The 22157-nt window shown below is 40.9% G+C and overlaps 1 protein-coding gene across 7 annotated transcripts in view; it reads right to left on the bottom strand.

The window, feature by feature from the left end:
- Kiaa0825 (KIAA0825 ortholog) overlaps positions 1 to 22157 on the bottom strand; it is a 441346-nt gene that overhangs the window by 219237 nt on the left and 199952 nt on the right. For all 7 annotated transcript variants that reach the window (XM_006986534.4, XM_076551989.1, XM_076551990.1 and 4 more), the window contains 2 exons: positions 8675 to 8899; positions 1591 to 1996 (listed from right to left, as the gene is read on the bottom strand). In XM_006986534.4, the coding sequence (XP_006986596.1) occupies positions 1591 to 1996; positions 8675 to 8899 (631 nt within the window). The remainder of the gene's footprint in view (positions 1 to 1590; positions 1997 to 8674; positions 8900 to 22157) is intronic.

Raw genomic sequence — 22157 nt, 5'->3', positions numbered from 1 at the left:
CCTTTGAGGGAAAAATTATCTTAGCAATGACTGGAAGTACTATTTTGAATATATCTTATTTATAAGAATTCTAAACCAGCAGTATCATACATTCTACTTTGTAAGCATAATCAGATCTGCTATTTTTAGCCTTCTCGTTCTTCTCTCTCTCTCTCTTTTTTACATCCACTACCATGAATAATGACATCTGACCTTAATCTTTTAGTCACTGGCTTCACCCTATAATTTGGTATTGGATGCAGATCATAAAGATTAAGAAGGTCACTACAACGTTGCTAAGCATTTCTCTGACTTCTACTGTCACTCCTTCCCATTCACACGAAAGGTGACTGTCTTCTGTATGACGAGACCAGAGAAACCAGGCTCCTTAGTACTCACCACATGGATTAAGATGAAATCTCATAGATTAACACGGACAAGCACAATATACTGGTTACCATTCTGCTAACCAGTGACCGCAACGTATTTTTGCCATTGATTGTTTTTGGGGATAGAGTCTCACTATGTAGAGCAAGTCTAGCCTCCTTAGTGTATAGCACCACATCTGACAGCACACAATGTATTTTAACAGAGTTTAGAGGTAAAAGATGCTTACTAGATCTCAATTTGATGCTGAAAATTTTGTGACTTTTTTCCAAAACAGTTCTGCCAAGTTGGCATCATCCTTGAAACTGAAATTCCGACTAAGATATAAAATGACTCGTTTACAAGGAATGCCTGTGTGTTCATCTGATTCTCAAGCCTGAGCTCTTCATCACCGCCGTCTGCCAGTAAAAGCCATCGTATTTCAGGTGACGTTTAGTCATCTCAGGCAGCACACCAGTGTCTGCTAGCCACATGGAGAGACCCTTAATAACTAGGGTGGGGGCGGTGTGCATGGGTATTCAAGCAATGGGCTGACTTGGAGATGTGGAGACCACCTGACCCGGAATCCCTTTATCAATATCATGCAGTTTTATACCTACAGACTAACTTCAACACAGGAGAACTCTACATACATATTTGAATTCATCAGGGACCCTTAAAAATCTTTGCAGTACCACAAATCACTTAGCTGTTGGTGACATTTCCATCCTGAAACAGCTGGGTGTGTTTATAGCTTGTGAGTGATATGCCCCAGTTACCCTCTGGGATTCTTACATTACCAGATGAAAAATGTGTACCTTTTTGACAATCAGGTACACAGAAAGCAATAAAAAGCCTTTTATATCCATTAATTCTTTCTTAATTCAATCTGTGCCCACTCCATTTACAAAATGCCTCAGGCTATGCACTGGATACTCAGTTGCACACTGAAAAGGAGCGAAACTAAATTCCCCTGGGTGGAGCTGCACCCTTTTAATCAGAAACCTTAAGATGGAACCTGAACCAGGATAGTGTTCCTGCATACCAGTGGGGTTCAGATTTTACAACAAGGGACACCTAACAGTCCAGGGTGGGGGGGGCACTTATCGTTTCCAGTGCTCCTCAAAGGTCCTATTATGTTTTGCCCAATGACCATGCCCATCTGACAACGGTCTGTTGCTGCTGTGTATTGGTGACTTCGGTGTGGAGAAATCATTTGATGGAAAGGAACAAGCATGGCTTTACCAGTGGATGCTCAGCGTCTTTGCTTTCAGAAGTTGGTGCTCCAACCAGTTGGGTTTTTGCCGCTCAATGCTCAGTATGACCTTCTGGGTCAGTTGACAAGGGCTGCTTCTCTCTCCCAGAATGCTTTCCAAACACACACAGATGAAGGCCGCTTTCTCTTGACTCCATCTGTCAAGGGAGGCACCTGTTAAATGTTCCACGGTGTTCCCATCCTCAAATATCCGACATATAATTACAATCAAGTTCCAGACAAGCAGGCCAGCTTTCTTCAATTCAGCCAAATTTTTTGACATTTTTCTCTCAGACAGAAAAAAGAAGTATTTAATTGTGGGAGGCAAGCATGCAATCACCGTAGGTAACTTGCTGATTACAATAGATACTGCCTGAGCAGCAAGCCTCGTGAAGCCTGGGAAGAAAAGGTAGAAAAGGTATGATTACTGTTAGCATTCTCATGCCATCACATCATGGCTTTCTCTGTGTGGGGATGTCTGCCTTTTGTGGAGAAAATTATTAAGATGAACAAGTGCTTAATGCTTTCCCACAGAACTCCAGCAGGAACTCCTGCACTATTACCTGAGAGTCTCCAAATTTCAAGCATGATTTTTCCTTCATAAATGAAAATTCAAAATTTAGAATTATAATTTGTATGTTTATTGTTTAAGATCAAATCTTTGAAGTACAGAGACACGTAACTAAGCAAAGGTCCCTATGACCTTTGACACCATGCACCCTTTAAATGCTTTCTTCTTGTCTCTTCTGGTCTGTGACACAGCATCCCAGCTCTTCTCTGACTGACTGGCTCATCTTCCATTCTTTTTTTTTTTTTTTTTTTTTTTTGGTTTTTCGAGACAGGGTTTCTCTGCGTAGCTTTGCGCCTTTCCTGGAGCTCACTTGGTAGCCCAGGCTGGCCTCGAACTCACAGAGATCCGCCTGGCTCTGCCTCCCGAGTGCTGGGATTAAAGGCGTGCGCCACCACCGCCCGGCCTCATCTTCCATTCTTACCTTGGAGGGCCTCGGTAGCCATCCCACCCGAAGCGGCTCACTGCGCCCACCCCATCTCAAGCCCGAGTCTCTCTCTCATGGAAACTACTCTGTGGTCTTTGCTGCCGTGCCCACCGCCATCTAAAACGATCTCATGCACCGACTTAGCATCTGTCACCATTCCTAGAATGAGAGCTCCCTGCCACCTGTGAGCCAGACCGGTTCAATGACGACTAACTGAATACTTGAGTTAACTGGTTCGTGTTTCTCTCTCCTCTTTGCTTGTTTGTGTTTCATGCTAGCTCCGTGTTCTCCTAGCACTTCCCGAATGTGGTGCTTGCTTAGCGGTCATTGGCCTTTGGTCTGACGAATCTACACGACACCATTTGCGTCATGCCATTTCTTTGAAGGATGTACTGATGCTCTATCTCTAAAGCAGAGTTTCTCGATTTCCCACCATGGACATCTGAGGACTGTCTAATTCTCTGTTGTGTGAAACTGTTCTATGCACGGCAGCATTTCCGGAGCATTTACGTTTCCACTAACTGAACGCCAGGAGCGTCCCACCTCAGGTGTGTCTCTGTTCCTGGGAGCATTTACGTTTACACTAACTGAACGCCAGGAGCGTCCCACCTCAGGTGTGTCTCTGTTCCTGGGAGCATTTACGTTTCCACTAACTGAATGCCAGGAGCACCCCACCCCAGGTGTATCTCTGTTCCCTGGGAGCACATTCGTCTCTAGCTAAAAACTCCTCTTTACTCAATTTTATGCTATCAGATTTTCTTTCATTTTGAGATGGGGTGTCATGGATCCCAGGTTGGATGAAAACTCTTTATCTAGCCAAGGGTGAAATCAAACTTTGGATCTTTCTGCTAGCATTCTCTTCAAGCCTGCTTTTATGAGGTGCTGGGGATCAAATCCAGGCTTAGTGCATGCTAAGCAAGCACTCTTGAGCTGGATCCACAGCCTGAAACTCACTCCTTTAGATGACTCCAGAACTGGCAGTCTTGGCCTTTCCTGCAGGGTTGCAATGCCACAGACAAACTTTCTGCTGGCATCCTGCTTCTCTGCGTCTCTGTTTTTCATCCCTTAACTCAATGCAACCATGTGGAGTACCATCCTTCTACCCGCGCGCCTCTCGGGCTTCGCTCCCTCTTTACCCCTTCCCTTTGAAATGTCTTCCTGATCCTTCATGTCTAACTGAGGATCGCTAGTGAGGAATTTTCCCACCTCCTCAGCTCTGATATCCTGTTTCCTGCTAAGACTAACCTAGGGTGCTGGCTCAGTTCAAGCCCCTTCTTATTCATGGTACCCCAATAATGACAACATAAACACCTTCTGACAAGCCATTTTGTATTCTTAAATTATTTTAAATGTCTTATTCTTTATGTGTTTGAGTATTACTCTTCTATTTTCAGGGAGTTTACTTAGAAGATTTTAATATATGGGCTGGAGAGCTGGCTCAGTTGTTAAGAGCACTTGTTGCTTTTGCAAAGGACCCAGGCTTACTTCATTGCACCCACATCGAGGCTCACAAACACCTGCAACTCCAGTTTCAGGGGATCTAATGCCTTCTTCCACTCTTCATGCATACCAATCATGCAGGTGGTACACATAAATACATGCAGGCAAACACTTAATACTTAAAATAAAAGATTTTATTGCCAGGCAATGGTGATGCACACCTTTATTCCCAGCACTCAGGAGGCAGAGGAGGCAGATCTCTGTGAGTTTGGGGCCAGCCTGGTTTATGGAGTGAGTTCCAGGGTATCCAGGACTATGCAGAGAAACCCTGTCTCAAACCCCCACCACCACCACACACACACAGAGGGGGGGGGGTTGTTAAAGGATTTTATTTTATATTCCCTACATCCTAAAGGGAGCTTAAATACAATCCCAAACAAACAATTCCAACTTTGCACCTGAATGTGTACTGAAATTTCTAACTGTAAAGACCCAGGAACTCAAATCCTTAACTAATTCATTAAAGCTTAAGGCAAATTCCAATCAGGAGCTTCAAGTCCATTCTAACATGAAGGCGCTGAGTCAATGGGGCATCAACAGCACACAGAGAAGGGCTAGTAACAACCACAACTCATTCAACTGTCTCTAAATGAGTAGACATCCATTCAAATGTTCATAATCCCATTCAGATATGAAAGACTATGGGCTAGCTAACTACAATATGGTAGCCAGATTTATGTTTATCATTTCTTTCTTTCTACATAGCTGGTACTATCATGGCATATTTGAGTACAAAAAAATGTAAAATGGTTATTTAACAATAAAGGAAAGAAAGGCAAATAAATATTTTTATATTAGTTTTTAGTACTTTATTTAATTATAACTATCAAATATCAGTAACTTATTGACGTTAACATGTGACTTAGTGTGTCTTATTGTTTTTAAAATGTCAGCTTAATACTGCATGGTACAAACATCTGGTTCTCAGTTCACTTAGTTTTATTGGCTGCTTTAGCTTTTTTTTTTTTAAGGCATTATAAGAACACAGGTAAGACCTATGCAGTACACCTGTAGAATGAGCTGTGTTCTCAAAATTAAGACTTTTTCCTTTTAGTCTTAACCACAGGGCAGACAAATCTGTTGTTGCAACTTGTCAATAAATACCCAACACCCATGTGCTCAATTCATTGTCCTTGCAAACTAACAGGAAAACATTGCATTTTCATATTTGCAAGATAAAGACCCAATGATCACTGAGACACTTTATTTGGTATACTTTTAAGTAGGTTAGAAAATATGTATCTTAAGTATGAAAGTACACAGATATGTTTTATTGGTAATATTGGTTTTATAAAACTCGTATTTCTAGTTTTTTGAAAATAAATTATAATAATAGCTTTTCATCACACCTCATGTATTTTTGCCACCAGAATCCTTTTTAAGAATCTCCCCATGGCCAGTGGCCTGGATGAATGTTCCTTCTGGTGTTATCTGTTTGCTTGCTCCAGAATTCATTGTTTCAGTTGAAGCCAATGCTCCAACCAAAAATTTTCCCATAAAACATTCTTTTCATTAAAAATCTTATACCACTGATAAAACATCTCAAATATATTTTACTTAACTGCTGTCAAAGAAATAAAACAAAATCAAACTAATGCCCTTAAACTCATTTGCTCTTAAATACAACGGAATATGAAAAAGCTGAGCTATGTGTGAGAACCATATGCGTTTTCAGTCTCACGCCCTGTGTAATAGTTTGTGGTGTTCATTTTTTCTAAATCATCTATTTTCTCTATATTACAGGACTTGCTGATGGAGAAAAGGTAGGAAACGCACTTTAGTTGGTCTCTGCAGTGGTTCTGTGTTCTACCATGTGCATGCACACTAAGGACAGATGTTCTCATAGGTTCTATTTATCTTTGAATAAGTTAGAATTCTGTGTTTAAAAACGCATCTGTAAGCATTTGTCATTGTTCAGACAAAGTTATAAAGAATATGATCATATCCCACTAGATTTCAACACTGGGGGGTTAACAGAGTTTGTTGTCATGTGTTACATGCTTAGTTTTGAAATCTTTTGCTAATCAAGACAATTTAATGCTGAAAGCTAATAAACCATGGCACAAAGCTCAGAAGGAATTCACTTTCAATAAAAATACATGGGAGCTCATATATCAGGTGATTTTCCCACACTTTTTCTTTCTAAATCTGATCAAATTATTATTTCACTTTATGACAGGACAGAGAAAGTGTTCACATTTGCATGGAAATACATGATAGCATTCCCACCTTAGTACCGTGTATTCTGTGCTGTATCCCCAGCACAGCAACATGATCATGTTAGGGTCACTTGGATCTTTTGAGAGAATCAGTTTTGTTAACAGCAGCTTTGACAATACGGCATTGATCTATGCAGGAAGCTAAAGAAGGAATCAGGTCTTCTCCTTCAGAGAGAACTTTATAAAAGTTTAACTTGTTCCTTCCCATAACTGGGTATGTTCTGGGAGTCTGCACCCATCCTAGTATAATGGATGATAGAGGACAAGTATAGTATGTCTGTGGTCTTAAACACATAAATGTCCACTGAGTCAACGGATGACTGAGTGCCCAACATGTAAATATCATCTGGTTGTAGAAGTGTCCTTATCTAAGGAGGATGCATTTCAAGAATTCGTGTGAATGTCTAAAAATGTAGAGAGTACCAAACCCACATATCCAGTTTTTTTCTTATTCATACATATCTGTAAAAAAAAACTTAATGTATAAATTAACAACAATAATAGATTAACAATAAATTAAAAAGCAGAATAATTTTAAGAAGATATTATAAAAAAATTATGTGAATGTAGATTCTCTCTCTTGAAATAACCAAAGTAAATACTAATTATTTTTGAACTGAAGTTGAGTGAGGGCAATAAAAACCAGAAAAAGCAAAATTATAATACAGAGTGAAAAAAAAGGGGAGAAGAAGTACTGAATGGTGGTCCCAAAAGTGTTTCAGAACACAGAACAGGAGTAAGATTATCTGTTGTCATTCACACTTAGAAGGCACAAGATGGCCTGTAGCTTCACCTCCTCCCATCACTTATTTCATATGACTGACACCTCTTTATGACTGTCTGTATACTGTAACACTACACCAACTTATAATATTATGAAAAACACTAATTAGTAAGGAAGACCCAACAACTGGTATATACAAAGTGGGCATTCTTAGGTTAGAAGCCCTTTCAAATGGTATGGAGAAATTCCAACAAGCTTCTTAGAAAAGAAAATATGTTAATAGAACAACTGAACAAGCAGCGCTCATCAAGTGGTTCAGCCTGCTAGTGATACCATGCTGCCTGGACCCCCGAGAGTGAAGGGAACATCCAAAAGCCAGAAGGAAGAAGACCTGCTAACAATGGAGACAACCCAGTGAAAAGGGACATTTTCCAGCTTCAGTTAAGTACCTCTACTGCAGCCGAAGGCAGTTTGATAGGACATCCCTAGGAAGGCCATTCATAGACAACTGCCTTGCGTTTGTAATAGAAGTCTCTGGATAAGTGCTACTCTATATGGATCTCCATAAGAAAGAATGATGCCCCAACTCACTTCTGTGGCTTCCAGTTGGAATGTTTTATTGTGGAAAGTTTTTCCTTGGCATTGAAAAATATTCTTCTTTAAATATGAACAGAAGAGACATTTTATTTTAGGAAAGAGAAGATTCACACAGATAAGTAATATGATATGAGAATGTAGAGATAAATGATGACACACGCACACTTGGTGAAGGAAAACTCAGAACAAGACCAATAGATTCAGTCCAGAGCCACAGGTCCAGGGAAGAGAGACATCCTATCAGAGAATTATTTACAGCTACCAAACTAGGTGCTATTTGACACCTAAAAGCTACATCTGAAGGTGTGTGAAGGGAAAAGAAAGCGAAATATGGTCGTAGGGTAAAGAAAAAGAAAACAAAACAGATAAACTATATAAGAGTGATTGTGAGGGCACACAGATCATTATCTAGATTTAAAGTAAGGAAAGGTCATCTGACTTCTGTGACTACTAATGCAAATCCAAAAGATTAAAATTCTGAAGTAACGATACAACCAAGGAGAAGTGGGAGAGGTCTTCCCCAGGGAAGGGCATGCCAATTGCTTGTCCAATGTCAATGGTCAATCCTGAAAACATACACACAGGTAGCATTCTACAGACTGAACAGGTTATATTTAGGAATCTATATGTATATGAATATGCTTACACATGCAATAACAATTAATAAAGGAAAAAAGAGGCCGTAAATTTGAAGGATAGTGGGGAAGGACAGAGGGGGGAGTTTGGGGAGAGGAAAGAGAAGAGCTCTAGAGATGTGTTAATCAAATTATAATCCCAAAAACAAAAACAAAGAAACAAAACAAATTTCAAAAAATTATGAAGTACTAATAAAATAAAATGAGCATTTGAGTTATTTTCATTCCTAGCTGCATTGTCTGTGTGGCTCATAGCAAAAAGAGAATGAAGCCCCCTATATATTTGTTGAAATGAAAATTAATTGCCATTCATTGGTCTTATAATTTTTAGAATTTTATTTAACTGAGTAGCCTAAGAGATTGTTTCTTTAGGAGACACTTTCTTAGAGAACTAATGTGCTCACCTTTATTTGATTCTTTCCTTCTGAATTCTCTTGGAATATAATTCCATTCTTGTGGAATGCTCTGAAGCAGATGATCAGGAACACGGGGCTTGTTTAGGTCGGCCTCACTGTTTCTCCCGCATCTCATCATGGATACGACCTGCTGCACAATGTCCTTGACAGCGTCCATCAGTGCCAGTCTCAGACAGCGGATGACTTCTGGCTGGGACTCCGTGTACACTGAGACTTTAAAATCAAGGAGCATATTATGGTTAGCAGAGCCTGGTCACCAGCTGTGCCTTGTTCATCTGAGAAAACTGTTTCACAGTTACCTGGTTTAAATCTATAGAAGATGAGAGATCAATCTAATTAGAACATCATATAATTGCGAATCAGCTCATAAACCATTTGAAATAGAAGTCTCCCCTACCTGGTAATGAAAGAACATCAATTAAGACAGACTATGGTAAGTGGTGGGAATGACTGCTGGCTTTGGCCTCTGTGGTGGAATAGTAATTGTATAACCTTTTTGGAGAACCACTTCTCAATAATACTGACATCCCTAAGCTGCTGGTGTAGCTTTGCTGTCGAGTGCTTGCACCCAAAGGCCCTGGGCTTCCCACCCTACAGCCCAGCACTGGAGAAGAGTCACCATGCCCAACATCAACAAAACTTTATTTAACATTTTACTTAAATATTGACTCACTCTTTTCTGTGAAACTAAATCCTAAGAAACTGAGACTCTGTAAAGAACCTAAAGTAACAAGAGAAACCATCTCAATGTCCAATGAGCTCTCATATTCCTCTTCACAATAACGCCTGATAGTACACAGCTAAAAAACAAATGCAAGTTAGAAAAGAGCAAGGTGCACCTTTTTTATTTAAAAAGGCCCATGTGTGCACACATAATCTATTAAGAAGATGTGCTGTCTAAAGGCAATGGTGGCTATCGATGACGGGATCTCAAGTAATGCTTCTTCCCCTTTTTTCTCTTTTTACTTTCTCTTCTCCTTTCCACCCTATAGCCTGCCTTTCTGTCTTCCTTTTTAATTATCTGTAATTTCCCACCATGAGTATACAGGATTTAGATAATAAATGTGATAAAATATCTGGTTTGCTTCTTTGTTTTTTAGTATGACTACAATATGAAGGCTGTTATTTAAATCAATAAGGAAAAATATCTGTGCTCCTTTTTCCGTGGAATTCCTAAAAAACATTTCTCAAATGACTAGCACGTTTAATAATGGCTTATTGTTAAGCCACCATGGTAAGAAAGATCTGGCGATAGCAAAACTGATAGTTTAATTTGTAACATAATATTACCTCAGGTAGTCAAAATGTTGTTATTTATAGAAATGGTTGAGGGTAAAACTACATGTGTTTTGTTTATTCATTTGCTTATTTTTGTTTCAAAACTCAAATTAACTGGAAGACATAGGGAAACTATTTTCCCATATCAATAACTAATAAATACTTTGGTTATATCTATGGGCAAATAGAGGTTATCTGAAAATTCTAGGAAGTCCTTTATTTAGTTTTATTTAAAAGATGTTTTCTTTTTTGTAAGTAAAGGTGTCGTGTGTGGAAAATGACAGAGAAAACAGCTCTCTAATAATTATTCAAAAATAAATTAATTTATGTAACACATCTGAAATAGTGGTTGAATGCTGTATAAGCATTAGCTGGCATTACTAATACCTAGGAGGGATTTTTAAAGCTGCAATGTCAGCTTCAGAACGCGGTTGCCAGTGCTCACTAGGAGACTCTGAGACATCTTGCTACAAACAGGCTTAAGCAATCTCCGCCACCCTCACTCGCTGCCTCTCCTGTCATTGTTCAGACCCCTCCCCCTCCAGCCGCTCTTTCTCAGATCCAATAAACAGAAGCCAGACATCAGGTAATGGCTCTCAGAATATCAACCTGACTTGATCACCTCTTCCTGTCAACAAAGCCTTAGTTTTTAACATTGTAAACAAGGACAGGTATGCCCCATCAAGTGCCACCTGACATTATAGCACATGGAAGACTGAGGCAGGAAGACTGTGGTGAAGTTGAAGAACCCCGGTTTTTTACACAGAATTTTCTAGACCAGCCTGGGCTACAGAGACAGAACTTGTCTCAAAAAGGGACTGGTGACAAGATGGTTCAGTGGGTAAAGGTACATGCTGTCAGTCCCTGGAACCAACATGACAGAAGGAGAGACTATTCTCCTCTGACCTCCACACGAGTCACACACACACACACACACACACACACACACACACACACACACTCAATAAATAAAATGTCAAACAAAGAAAAGTAGGTACTTAAACTTCTAAGAGACATATTGTAGAGAAAATACATAATCATCCCAACTCCAGCTGCTACAGGCCCATGTATTAATTCTGTCTGATTGACATAAGAGAGGAAAGCAAGAAAAAGTATCATTCAATTATAATTTCTAATTTTATTTTTCTGTCATAAATAATGTTAAATTTAATATTAAATTAACTGAAACAAAAGCAAAGAAACATAAAACTTGGGTTGCATCCTATAATTTTTTTTTTTTTTTTGGTTTTTCGAGACAGGGTTTCTCTGTGTAGCTTTGCGCCTTTCCTGGAACTCACTTTGGAGACCAGGCTGGCCTCGAACTCACAGAGATCCGCCTGGCTCTGCCTCCCGAGTGCTGGGATTAAAGGCGTGCGCCACCACCGCCCGGCTTGCATCCTATAATTTAAAGAATTTATCATCATCTAATTTTATATTACTTCAAATCTATAGTAACATATGAAAATTATTTAATACAGGAGCAGTTTCTGTTCATATTTACAAACACTGAGAGAAAAGTAGACCAGAAGATATTTATAGTCTTCCTTTTTATGACTTTATTAAGTCTTTGAAGAAGAAAATAGCAAATATTTCTCAGGCAAGTTCATAAACAATCAACAAAACTGTAGCCCCATTGCTATCCTTCTAGCTTAACACACAGGAGGTCTTCGAAGGAAGCTGAATGATGGCTGTAAGTCAGGTGAGCTTCAGGCCCACAGAAGAGCTTGGCTCCAAGAGGCATAAAAACCAGAGTTTAGGTGCAATGGTATTTGGGTTAAGATGATAAATGCTTTTCAATATTTATAGGAATAATCTTTAAAATGTTCAGAGATGGTAGAGCATACAAAACAAAAGAAACTTTATTACTTAAGTTTTCTTCTATAATTTCAGGCCTGAAGAGATGGCTTAGTAGTTAAGAGCACTGACTGCTCTTCCAGAGGACCTGGGTTCAATTCCCACCATCTACTTGTCAGCTCAGACCTGTCTGTAACTCCAGTTTCAGGGGACCTGGCAACCATGGCCAAACACCAATGCACTTAAAAGTAAAATATCACGAAAAATGCCACCATGAACATAGTTGAGCGTGTGTCCTTGTTGTGTGATTGAGCATTCCTTGGGTATATGCCCAAGAGTGGTATAGCTGGGTCTTGAGGTAGATCAATTCCCAATTTTCTGAGAAACCACCATACTGATTTCCAAAGTGGCTGTACCAGTTTGCACTCCCACCAACAGTGGAGGAGTGTTCCCCTTGCTCCACATCCTCTCCAGCATAAGTTGTCTGCAGTGCTTTTGATCTTAGCCATTCTGACAGGTGTAAGATAGTATCTCAGAGTTGTTTTGATTTGCATCTCCCTGATAATTAAGGATGCTGAGCAATTCCTTAAATGTCTTTTGGCCATTTGAAATTCTTCCTTTGAGAATTCTCTGTTTAGCTCTAAAGCCCATTTTTTAAAATTGGATTGTTTGTTATTTTGATATCTAGTTTCTTGAGTTCTTTATATATTTTGGAAACCAGCCCTCTGTCAGATGTGAGGTTGGTGAAAATCTTTTCCCATTCTGTAGACTGTCCTGCCATTTTGTCTTATATGTCCAAGGAATACTCAATCATACCACAAGGACACATATTCAACTATGTTCATAGCAGCATTATTCATAATAGCCAGAACCTGGAAACAACCTAGATGCCCTTCAACTGAAGAATGGATTAAGAAAATGTGGTACATATACACAATGATGTTTGTGTATATGTACCACATTTTCTTAGCAGAGAAAAACAATGGCATCATGAAATTTGCAGGCAAATGGATGGAACTAGAAAATATCCTGAGTGAAGTAACCCAGACTCAGAAGGACAAACATGGTATGTTCCCACTCATAAGTGGATACTAGATATAAAGCAAAGGGTAATCAGGCAACAACCCACAACACCAGAGAAGCTAACTAACATGGAAGACCCAAAAGGGGATGCATGGACTGCCCTGAAAAGTGGAAATAGTTGAGATCTCCATGAGTAAACTGGGGGTGCAGGGTGGGCAATGGAGGGTAGGGGTTAGGGAATGAAAACATAAGGGAATGGGATGTTTGAGCTGGAATAGGGAGGGAGAAGGAAAGCAATGAAAGAGATACCATGATAGAGAGAGATGTCATGAGGATAAAGAGAAACCCGGTGCTAGGGAAGTTGCCAGGAATCCCCAAGAATGACCCCAGCCTGGACTACTAGCAATAGTGGAGAAGGTATCTGAACTGAACTGGCTTTCCCCAGAGATCAGACTAGTGAATACCCTAACTGTCATCACAGAGCTTTTCTCCAATGACTGATGGAGGCAGATGCAGAGATCCACAGCCAATCACCAGACAGAGCTCCAGGAGTCCAGTCAGAGAGAGAAGACAGATTCTATGAGCAAGTGCAGCAGGATCATGATGGGGAAACAGGCAGGGATGACCAAACCAAACTAGAGGGAACTCATGAAAGTTGGATCAAAGGCTGTGGAGCCTGCATGGGACTGGATTAGGCAGGCCCTCTGCATGGTGAGACAGCTTGATCTGCTTGGGAGGCCCCCTGGTGGTAGGATCAGAATCCATCTCTGTTGCATGAGCAGGCTTTTTGGAGCCCACTGCCTATGATGGGACACCTTGTGCAGCCTTGAGGCAGGGGGAAGGGCTTGGACTTGCCTCTACTGGATGTGCCTCCCCATGGGAGGCCTTGCTTTCTTGTGGATGGGAGTAGAGGATGGATTGGGAGAGGGAGGCTGGGGGGGAATGGGAGGAGGGATCTTTGATTGGTGTGTAAAATTAATGAAAAAAAATTTCTTAATAAAAATCTTTAATTTTTTTCTATAATTTGAAAGAATAAGAACAAAAGTAATTAAGAGGTTTTTGTGCTACCTTCAAGAAACATGTTCTGTATAATCAAGAACAACCTAATTCAGCTTTATAAAAGCAATGCACAGTACACTTACTTGAATGTGTTTCCAGGTAAAAAGCATCGATATAAATAAGCAGGCTATGAGGAAAGACTTTGTAACTCTATATTGGCAGAGATATATATTGAGAACAAAGAACTCCAAATTATAAACAGCAACAAGTTTCCTTTTGAAACACAGTATTATGTGAAATGAATATACACCACTAAAAGAGCCTTTAATTTTGCAAATTGCAAACAGGGTGCCATTTTAAACAAGGTTTCTTGCTAATATCTAAGTAACTAGGGAGTCAAAAGTAACAACATTAATCCCATCAAAATGTTATAATTTTTTTTTACTTAGAAAATTAGAGTTTCTTGGATGTTTTAAAACTATAGATGATAGAAATCATACATTTAAATCTGTCTATAATGAAACTCAATTTTTTAAAATTACGAAACTGATGAATCAGATAATATGATGAAACATGTATAAGTAATTAGGCAAAGATACAGTATATAGTATACATTATATAGTATCCAGTATACATTATACAGTATACAGGAATCAGTATACAGGATACAGGATATATCATCATATAGTATCCAGTATACATTATGCAGTATATGGGAATCAGTATACAGTATACAGGACACATCATATAGTATGCAATATACAGTATACATCATAGAGTATACATGATATTGTATATAGGAATCAGTATACAGTATACAGGATATATCATATAGTATCCAGTATCTAATATATATTATATACAATGCAGGAATCAGTACACAGTATACAGTATACTGCTATGGAATAATTCTCTTGTACACTGTAGAGATTTTTCATTTAAATTGGTTTAATAAAATGCTGATTGGCCAGTAGCTAGTCAGGAAGTTATGTGGGAAAACCAAACTGAGAATGCTGGGAAGGAGAAGGGCAGAGTCGGGAGTCCACCAGGCAAAGAGGAAGCAAGATGAGAAAGCCATATTGAGAAAAGGTACCAAGCCACGTGGCTAAACATAGATAAGAATTATGGGATAATTTAAGTGTAAGAGCTAGTTAGTAATAAGCCTGAGCTAACAGCCAAGCATTTATAAGTAATATTAAGCCTCCAACTCAATTATTTGGGAAGTGGTTGCTGGGTATTTGGGAGTTGCTGGTGGGACACAGAACAGTGTACAGGATACATCATATAGTATGCAATACACAGTATATACCATAGAATACACAGGATATAGTATATGGGACACAGGATACATCATACAATATACATAATATAGGATACATCACACGGGATACATCATGCAGTATAGAGTACATAGTATGCATCATACAGTATACAGAGCAGAGTATACATCACACAGTATACTGGATACACTATACATCTCCCCAGCAAAAGATCTTGTTAAGAAACTGAAACAGGGGCCAGGTGGTGGTGGCACACGCCTTTAATCCCAGCACTAGGGAGACAGAGCCAGGTGGATCTCTGTGAGTTCGAGGCCAGCCTGGGCTACAGAGTGAGTTCCAGGAAAGGCACAAATCTAAACAGAGAAACCCTGTCTCAAAGAACCAAAAAAAAAAAAAAAAAAAGAAAGAAAGAAAAAAAGAAAGAAAGAAAGAAAAAGAAACTTAAATAGGGGATGAGAAATCAAAATGCAAAGATGAATATGATAAAAATACAAGATATATGAATATGGAAATGCCAAACAAAACTCATTATTTTGTACAATAATTATAGTCTAACAAAAAAGAAATAATAAATAATAAAATAATAGAGAAGAAAAGGGGGAATGAAAAATGAAGTTTTTTTTATATATTAGGGGAAAAATCAAAACAAGTAACTTATGGACAGGATATAAAGAGTTCTTTAAAGTGACCAGCCAAACCACTAAATGAAGTAATAAGACAAATACTGAACAAATATCTTACAGAAGAATGATTTTGAATATCCCTTAATAACAGAAAAACTATTACATATCATTAGTGTATGATGTAGTGTAAATTAAATTACATGACACTATGTAACAGCACATTTCCCCCTAATATGACTAAAATTTAAAAATAGGTAATTTTAAGTACTGACATGGATGTGAATGTAATTGTCATACATCTGTGGGAACATAAAAAGCTGTGATTCCTCTAAAGCAAGTTAGCAATCTCTCAGGCTGTTAAACATTGACTTTATCATATAATCCACCATTTCCTCTTCTGAGCAGTTACCAAGGGAAATGAAACATGCTCACATAAAGCTTTCTTCACAGTAGCCCCAAACTGGAAATAACCCAGGAATCCATCCAGGCTGACGATACAGGGCAAAACAGAGCACACCAGTGAGATACTCGGGGGATGCTGACCAGAATTGAGTAGAGATAAAGAGTCAACAGAGCATAGTGCACCCAACAGAAACAAGGTACAAAAGAACGCACAGATTTCAACTGGTGCAAGATTCTGAAAATGTCCGAAGTGATCCCCATGACACAAAGCCAATAGTGTCATCTTCCAGGTAAGTTTCTAAGTATCACCCAGAGGTAATTACTTAACATCGAGCTGAATGTAAGGACACCTGTGTGTGAAAGGACTTGAACATGACGTCTCCATTGCTGTGGTTGACACACAGTTTCTACGTTGGTCAAAATTACTGAACTCTTCACCGAAAATGGGTGCATTTCATTGTACATAAAGTATTTGGGACTGGGGATGATATATCAGTGGGTAATAATACTTGTTGTAAATTCATGAGGTCCTCAGTTCAGAGCCTCAAAATCCATGTAAAAGTCAGGAAGTGGCTATGTGTGGATCTTAACATTGTCCTGGGCAGGGGACACAGAGACAGGAGCGTCATTGGGGTCTGCTGGCCACCTAGTCAAGAAAGCAGTGAGTTCCAGGTTTACTGTCAGACTTTATATCCCAGGAATAAGCCAGGGAGTGACCAGAGTAGGCACTGAACATACATGTCTGGCCTCTGTACGTGGTTGCACCAGCATGTCTGTATAAATAAATAAATAAATAAATAAATAAATAAATAAATAAATAAATAAATAAATAAATAAATAAATACACACACACACATACAGACATACATACTTACAGCCATACACACACACACACACACACACACACACACACACACACACACACACACACACACACGTGAGACTGGGAGTCAGACAGACTCCCTGGCAGACAGACAGATAGTGAGAGGGACCATGGCTAGATAACAAAAAGCTGGCAATTCTCCAAGATGGACAACTTCTTCCTCAACTTCCGGACTTAGGCAACAGCCTGGCAGCCTTTGTCCCCCACCAGCAGACCCCTTGTTGACAGACCCATTCAAGGAGTTCAGGACTGAATCAGGACATGTTGCACCGTGGTGCTGGGCCACTCAACCACCCCAGCTTTCTTCAGCAGAGCAACCCTAGAGTAGGTGAGGAAAACTCTTTAAACCCCAGTCTGTGAAGAGACTGGAGGTTTTGGCTTCATGGTGCCCCCTATGTTTGCAGAGGATCTTTTTACCCCTGTGTCTGTTGCAGGTGTGTTTCTGCCTTTCCTCAATGCCTGGTTCTGTCCCCAGGGCTTGAGATTTCTCTGCTGCTATCTGGTGCACCTCAGACTTTTCATGCTCTTTGATTCTTTAACTGGCAGAGAAAATGAATCTGATCAAGCTCTTGGATTATGTCACAAGCACACACACAAGAGATGTTTAAACTTTTCTAAAGACACAGTACTACTAGAGACATACCGCAGTTGTCCAAACACGAGGCTCAGATTAAAGAATACAGTGCAGACAGAGATAGTCTTAAACTTCTGAAATGCGTTATGAAGAACATCACTGTGTGGGATAAAAAGGCAGGCCTCTGCAAACCAACGTCAGTAACGAGAAAGAATCAAGCTATGTGTGCATTCTAAAGAGCTCTTACAAAGGATCTGTGGAGCTGAGAAAGATGAGCAGGAAACAAAGATGCAGCATCACACCTCCAGGTAAATTTGGAAATTCTGAGACTTCACTGAGAGCTTCCCAACAGCCATGAGGGTTTTGTGAAGTGACTCAGAAAGCAAAGGCTGGTGCTGCCCCGGGAGCCAACCGAGCAATGTTTATCGAGTCTGTAAAGTTTCAGGGCATTTTTGACAACAGTTTCCTCAGTTACAAACCAGTTTTGGCATTGTCTTAAGAACTGGCTGCTGTGTGTACTGTGAATTCTAATTGGTCTTAATAATAAAAACCTGGAGCCAGATATCGGAGTAAACGCTGAAAGATCAGAGAGACAAAGGAACAAGCCACAGCCACCTCTCACCTCCCCAACTCCTCAGCCGAGGACTGAGCTCCTGTCTCCTCCTGCCTTATATTCCTTTCTTTGACCAGACATCTCACTTCCTATCTCCAGCTCCCTAATGCTGGGATTAAAGGTGTGTGCCACCACTGCCTGGCCTCGATGGCTAATTTGTGGCTAGCTCCACACCCTCATCTCTAGGCAAGCTTTATTTGTTAGAGCACAAACAAAATATCACCACTGCCATGATGATGTTCTGATGACAGTTGTATTTGTTCTACTGCAGATGATTTGATTTGGTAATTGTCACAAAACCTACCTCTTATAAAGAGTAGTTGCTGTTCAGATATCAGCATTAGGCATCTAACATTTCTATCATAATCTTTAAAAATGAGTAAAGTCTTTCTTAATTATTTTAATCTCAATCAATATTTTATTCATTTAAAAATTATATTTATATATATATATACATATATATGGTATAGTTTGATAATCTGATACATGTAAAGTCAAAATGAATTTTTGGATGACAGAGTCTCATATTAGGCCACCCTCAGACTTGCTGTGTAGTTGCCGATGTCCTTGAACTCATAATCTTCCCACCTCTACTTCCCAAGTGCTAGGATTACTAGCTTGTGCCACTATATCCAGTTCAAAACTAATTTTCAAAATCCATAATAACAAGTATATCAACATTTTAAATGAAGAATGGGAACACTATGCTTCTAGTCTCCCTCACCCTGACCTCAGTCTACAAATATGACTTTTATCCAGTAAACCTTCTGGCTGTTTTAAATTTATACAACCAATGCTAACTAAAGCAAAGACTTTGGTTTGTTTTAGTTAAAAATTTTAAATTTCCTCTCTCTCTCTCTCTCTCTCTCTCTCTCTCTCTCTCTCTCTCTCTCTGTGTGTGTGTGTGTGTGTGTGTGTGTGTGTGTGTGTGTGTGTCCTCACAGGTGCGTGTGTAGAGGTTAGAGGAGAAGTTGCAGAAGCCGGGTTTCTCCTTGACCCTTCTGGGCTCCAGGGCTAGAACTCCGGTCACCTGGCTTGTCGTCAGTGTCGTTCCAAGCTGAGCTGTCCTAAAGAACCAAGGGTTGTTTTACCTCCATATTAGTCAATGTTTAAGCCAACAATGTTAAACAACTAGTTAGCTTTTTCTCTAGTGACCACTGGGAACCATGGTGAGGTTTCCAGAGTACCAACCACCTGTGGTGGTGCACATCTCTGATCCCAGCACTCAGTGGAAGCCTGCCTCACACACACTGCCCTCTTGGTTTGAGTACCAACACTGCAAATTTTCACTAAAATAAACGTGCCGGCACAATGGCTCAGTGAGTAAAGGTGCTAGCCATGCCAGACAAGGAGAGTCTTGAGTTTGAACCCAGAAAGATGGAAGGAGAGAACTGACTCCATAAAGTTGTCCTCTGACCTCCACTCCATGGTACACACACACACACACACACACACACACACACACACACACACCCCTACACAATAAAGAATATGGCATTAAAAATTGTTAATAAAATGAAATCCATTCAATTATACCTGAGTGACTATAATCAGAAAGTCAAGAAATAATGAGGAGTTATCAAAGATGTGGAGAAATTAGAACACCCACACCCATCTGGCAGAAATATAAATGAGGTAGTTACTTTGGACGATACTATGGCAGTTCCTCAATAATTAAGCATAAGTTTACTTTATTACCCATAAATTCCATTCCAATATATATGGTAAAAGTTATGAAGACATATATTTACACAAAAACCTATACATGAACATTTATTTATTTATTAACTTTTTATTGATTCTTTGTGGATCACATCATACATCCTGATCCCATTCATCTCCTTGTCTATCTGTATCTACCCTCTGTCCTTGCAATCCCCCTCCCCAATAAAACAAAATTTAAAAGACAAACCGAAAACCAAACAATAAACAAACAAAAAGCAAAACAAACAAAACACAAAAACTCTTGGTGTGGAAGCTCTAGTGTGGCCCAGTGGGTCACACAGTTTACCCTTTAGTCCATACATCTTTACTTGCAAGTGTTCATTGCAATGAGCCATTGGTCTGGTTGGAGACCTCTGGCTTCTGCTGTAATATTGATACTGGGCTCTCACCAGGACCCCTCTTGGATATCCTGTTGTTGTTCTGTGTCATGGAGACCCTGTAGCTTTGGATCTGCATGTCCAGCCCCTTAACATACTCTAGCAGTTCATAGATGGGGTGGATGTTGGGGTGGGTCCTAGGCCTGGGTGGCAGCTGGGCTGGTCAGCCTACAGCATCCCCTCATCGTCACCACCCAAGCAAGCTCTCCAGCACTGCCTCAGCTAGCCCACCCAGTGCTGCAGGCAGCAAAGAGCAGAGTCAATTCTGCTCTCAGGCCTTGAGGTCTGGCTCACAAGCACCCACACCACCAGGGCCAGCTCTCCTGAGTGCTGCAGTTGGTGAGGGGCAGGACCAGCTTTCCCACTCTCATGATCCTGGGGCCAGCTCTCCTGCCTGACATAGGTGGCAAGGGGGATGGGGGACGGGGGAGGGCATCTTTCCCTCACCCATGCTGCCGATGGCATATGAGGGGGAGGGTGAGGTCGGCTCTCCTTCACCTCCATCAACAGGGTCAGACCTTCTGTGCTGCCCAGGTGAGGTGCAGGGCCTGCTCTCCCGAGTGCTGCATCCCCTGAGGGGTGGAGTCAACTGTGTGCAGCCCGATCCTCACTGTCTTTGGTGGTAACAGGAGCCACAGACATCAACACAGACCTAGGTTGCAGCAGAGTCACGGACTCAAGACAAGGCCCTGGGTGCAGCTCAGGCCCATATGATACCATGTCCTAGGGTGGCAGTGCATGTCACTCAAGTTTGTATGGACCCAGTAGTGGCATGGCCATTGGCCACAAACATGGGAAAGGTGGTGGCCCAGACCTGCACATCCATGTGGCCTTTGGTGGGAACACAGGCCATGAACATCAACACAGGCTGTAGGACCATGAACCCAGACATGGCCCTTGTTCACAGTTGGGGTCTGGATGTCACCATGGCCCCAAGTGGTGGCACAGGCCACCCAGTAGCCTTGGATATCGGACCAGACTTCTAGCCTCTGCACAGCCCTGGGTGGCAACAAGAGCCACTGACATCAACAAAGAGCTTGGCTGCAGCAGGGCCATGGACCCAGACATGGCCTCCAGGAGCAGTACGAGCCGGCTGTCACCCTGGTCCCAGGTGGCAGTGTAGGATTCTTAGATCAGCAGGGCTCCTATGGGGGCACATTCCTCAGACACCTGTAGGGAGCCCCATTCTAAGATGGCGCTGGCTTCCTGGTAGCCTAGCTGTAAATAACTCCATATTTGGCTATGATGCACGAGTATGGTAATTGGCCTTATGTCCTCAGCCTATCCCGTGGCTCCCCGTGCTAGCATTCTGGCGGGACCCAATCACAGTATGGCACGTTTGCCTGATTCCCTATATAAGCAGCTGCAGTTTAGTCCTCGGGGCCCCTCACCTCCCGCTCTCCCTTAATCAAGAGGCGCTCCAATAAAGTGTGTTCTGAGAAGGATCCTCACATGATGGTCATTCTTCCTTGCTGGCCGAGGAGCGCGCCGCAACTGGTGCTGAAACCCGGGAAGGAAACTTCGGACTGCAACTGGTGCCGAAACCCGGGACGGGAAGGAAACTTCGGACACCAGGTGAGGGGTCGAAGAGGATTCAGAACTCAGCACACGGAGCGGTGACGTCAGTGAGTTCTCCAGGAACGGCGATGACGTCGGTAAGTTCTCCAGGTATGCTGATTGTTGGGATAAATCCGTTTGTGCTTGCTCTTGTGTTCATTCTTATGACAATTGTTGTTCTTCTTTGCGGTTTTGTACATGCATGTCTCAAGGAAGAACGCAATGTGGAAATCATTAGAAAGGGACGCAAGGCATTAATTAAGCACCAGGATAGTCTATCAGAATCAGACTTTAAAGGGGAGAACTTAAGTAGGCCTAAAAAGAAGAAAGAAAGGAATGAAGA

This window comes from Peromyscus maniculatus, chromosome 15 (genome assembly GCF_049852395.1).
Source record: "Peromyscus maniculatus bairdii isolate BWxNUB_F1_BW_parent chromosome 15, HU_Pman_BW_mat_3.1, whole genome shotgun sequence".
Taxonomy (NCBI): domain Eukaryota; kingdom Metazoa; phylum Chordata; class Mammalia; order Rodentia; family Cricetidae; genus Peromyscus; species Peromyscus maniculatus.
The sequence above is the reverse complement of the archived record's forward strand: the minus strand, read 5'-3'. Positions and strand labels throughout refer to the sequence as shown.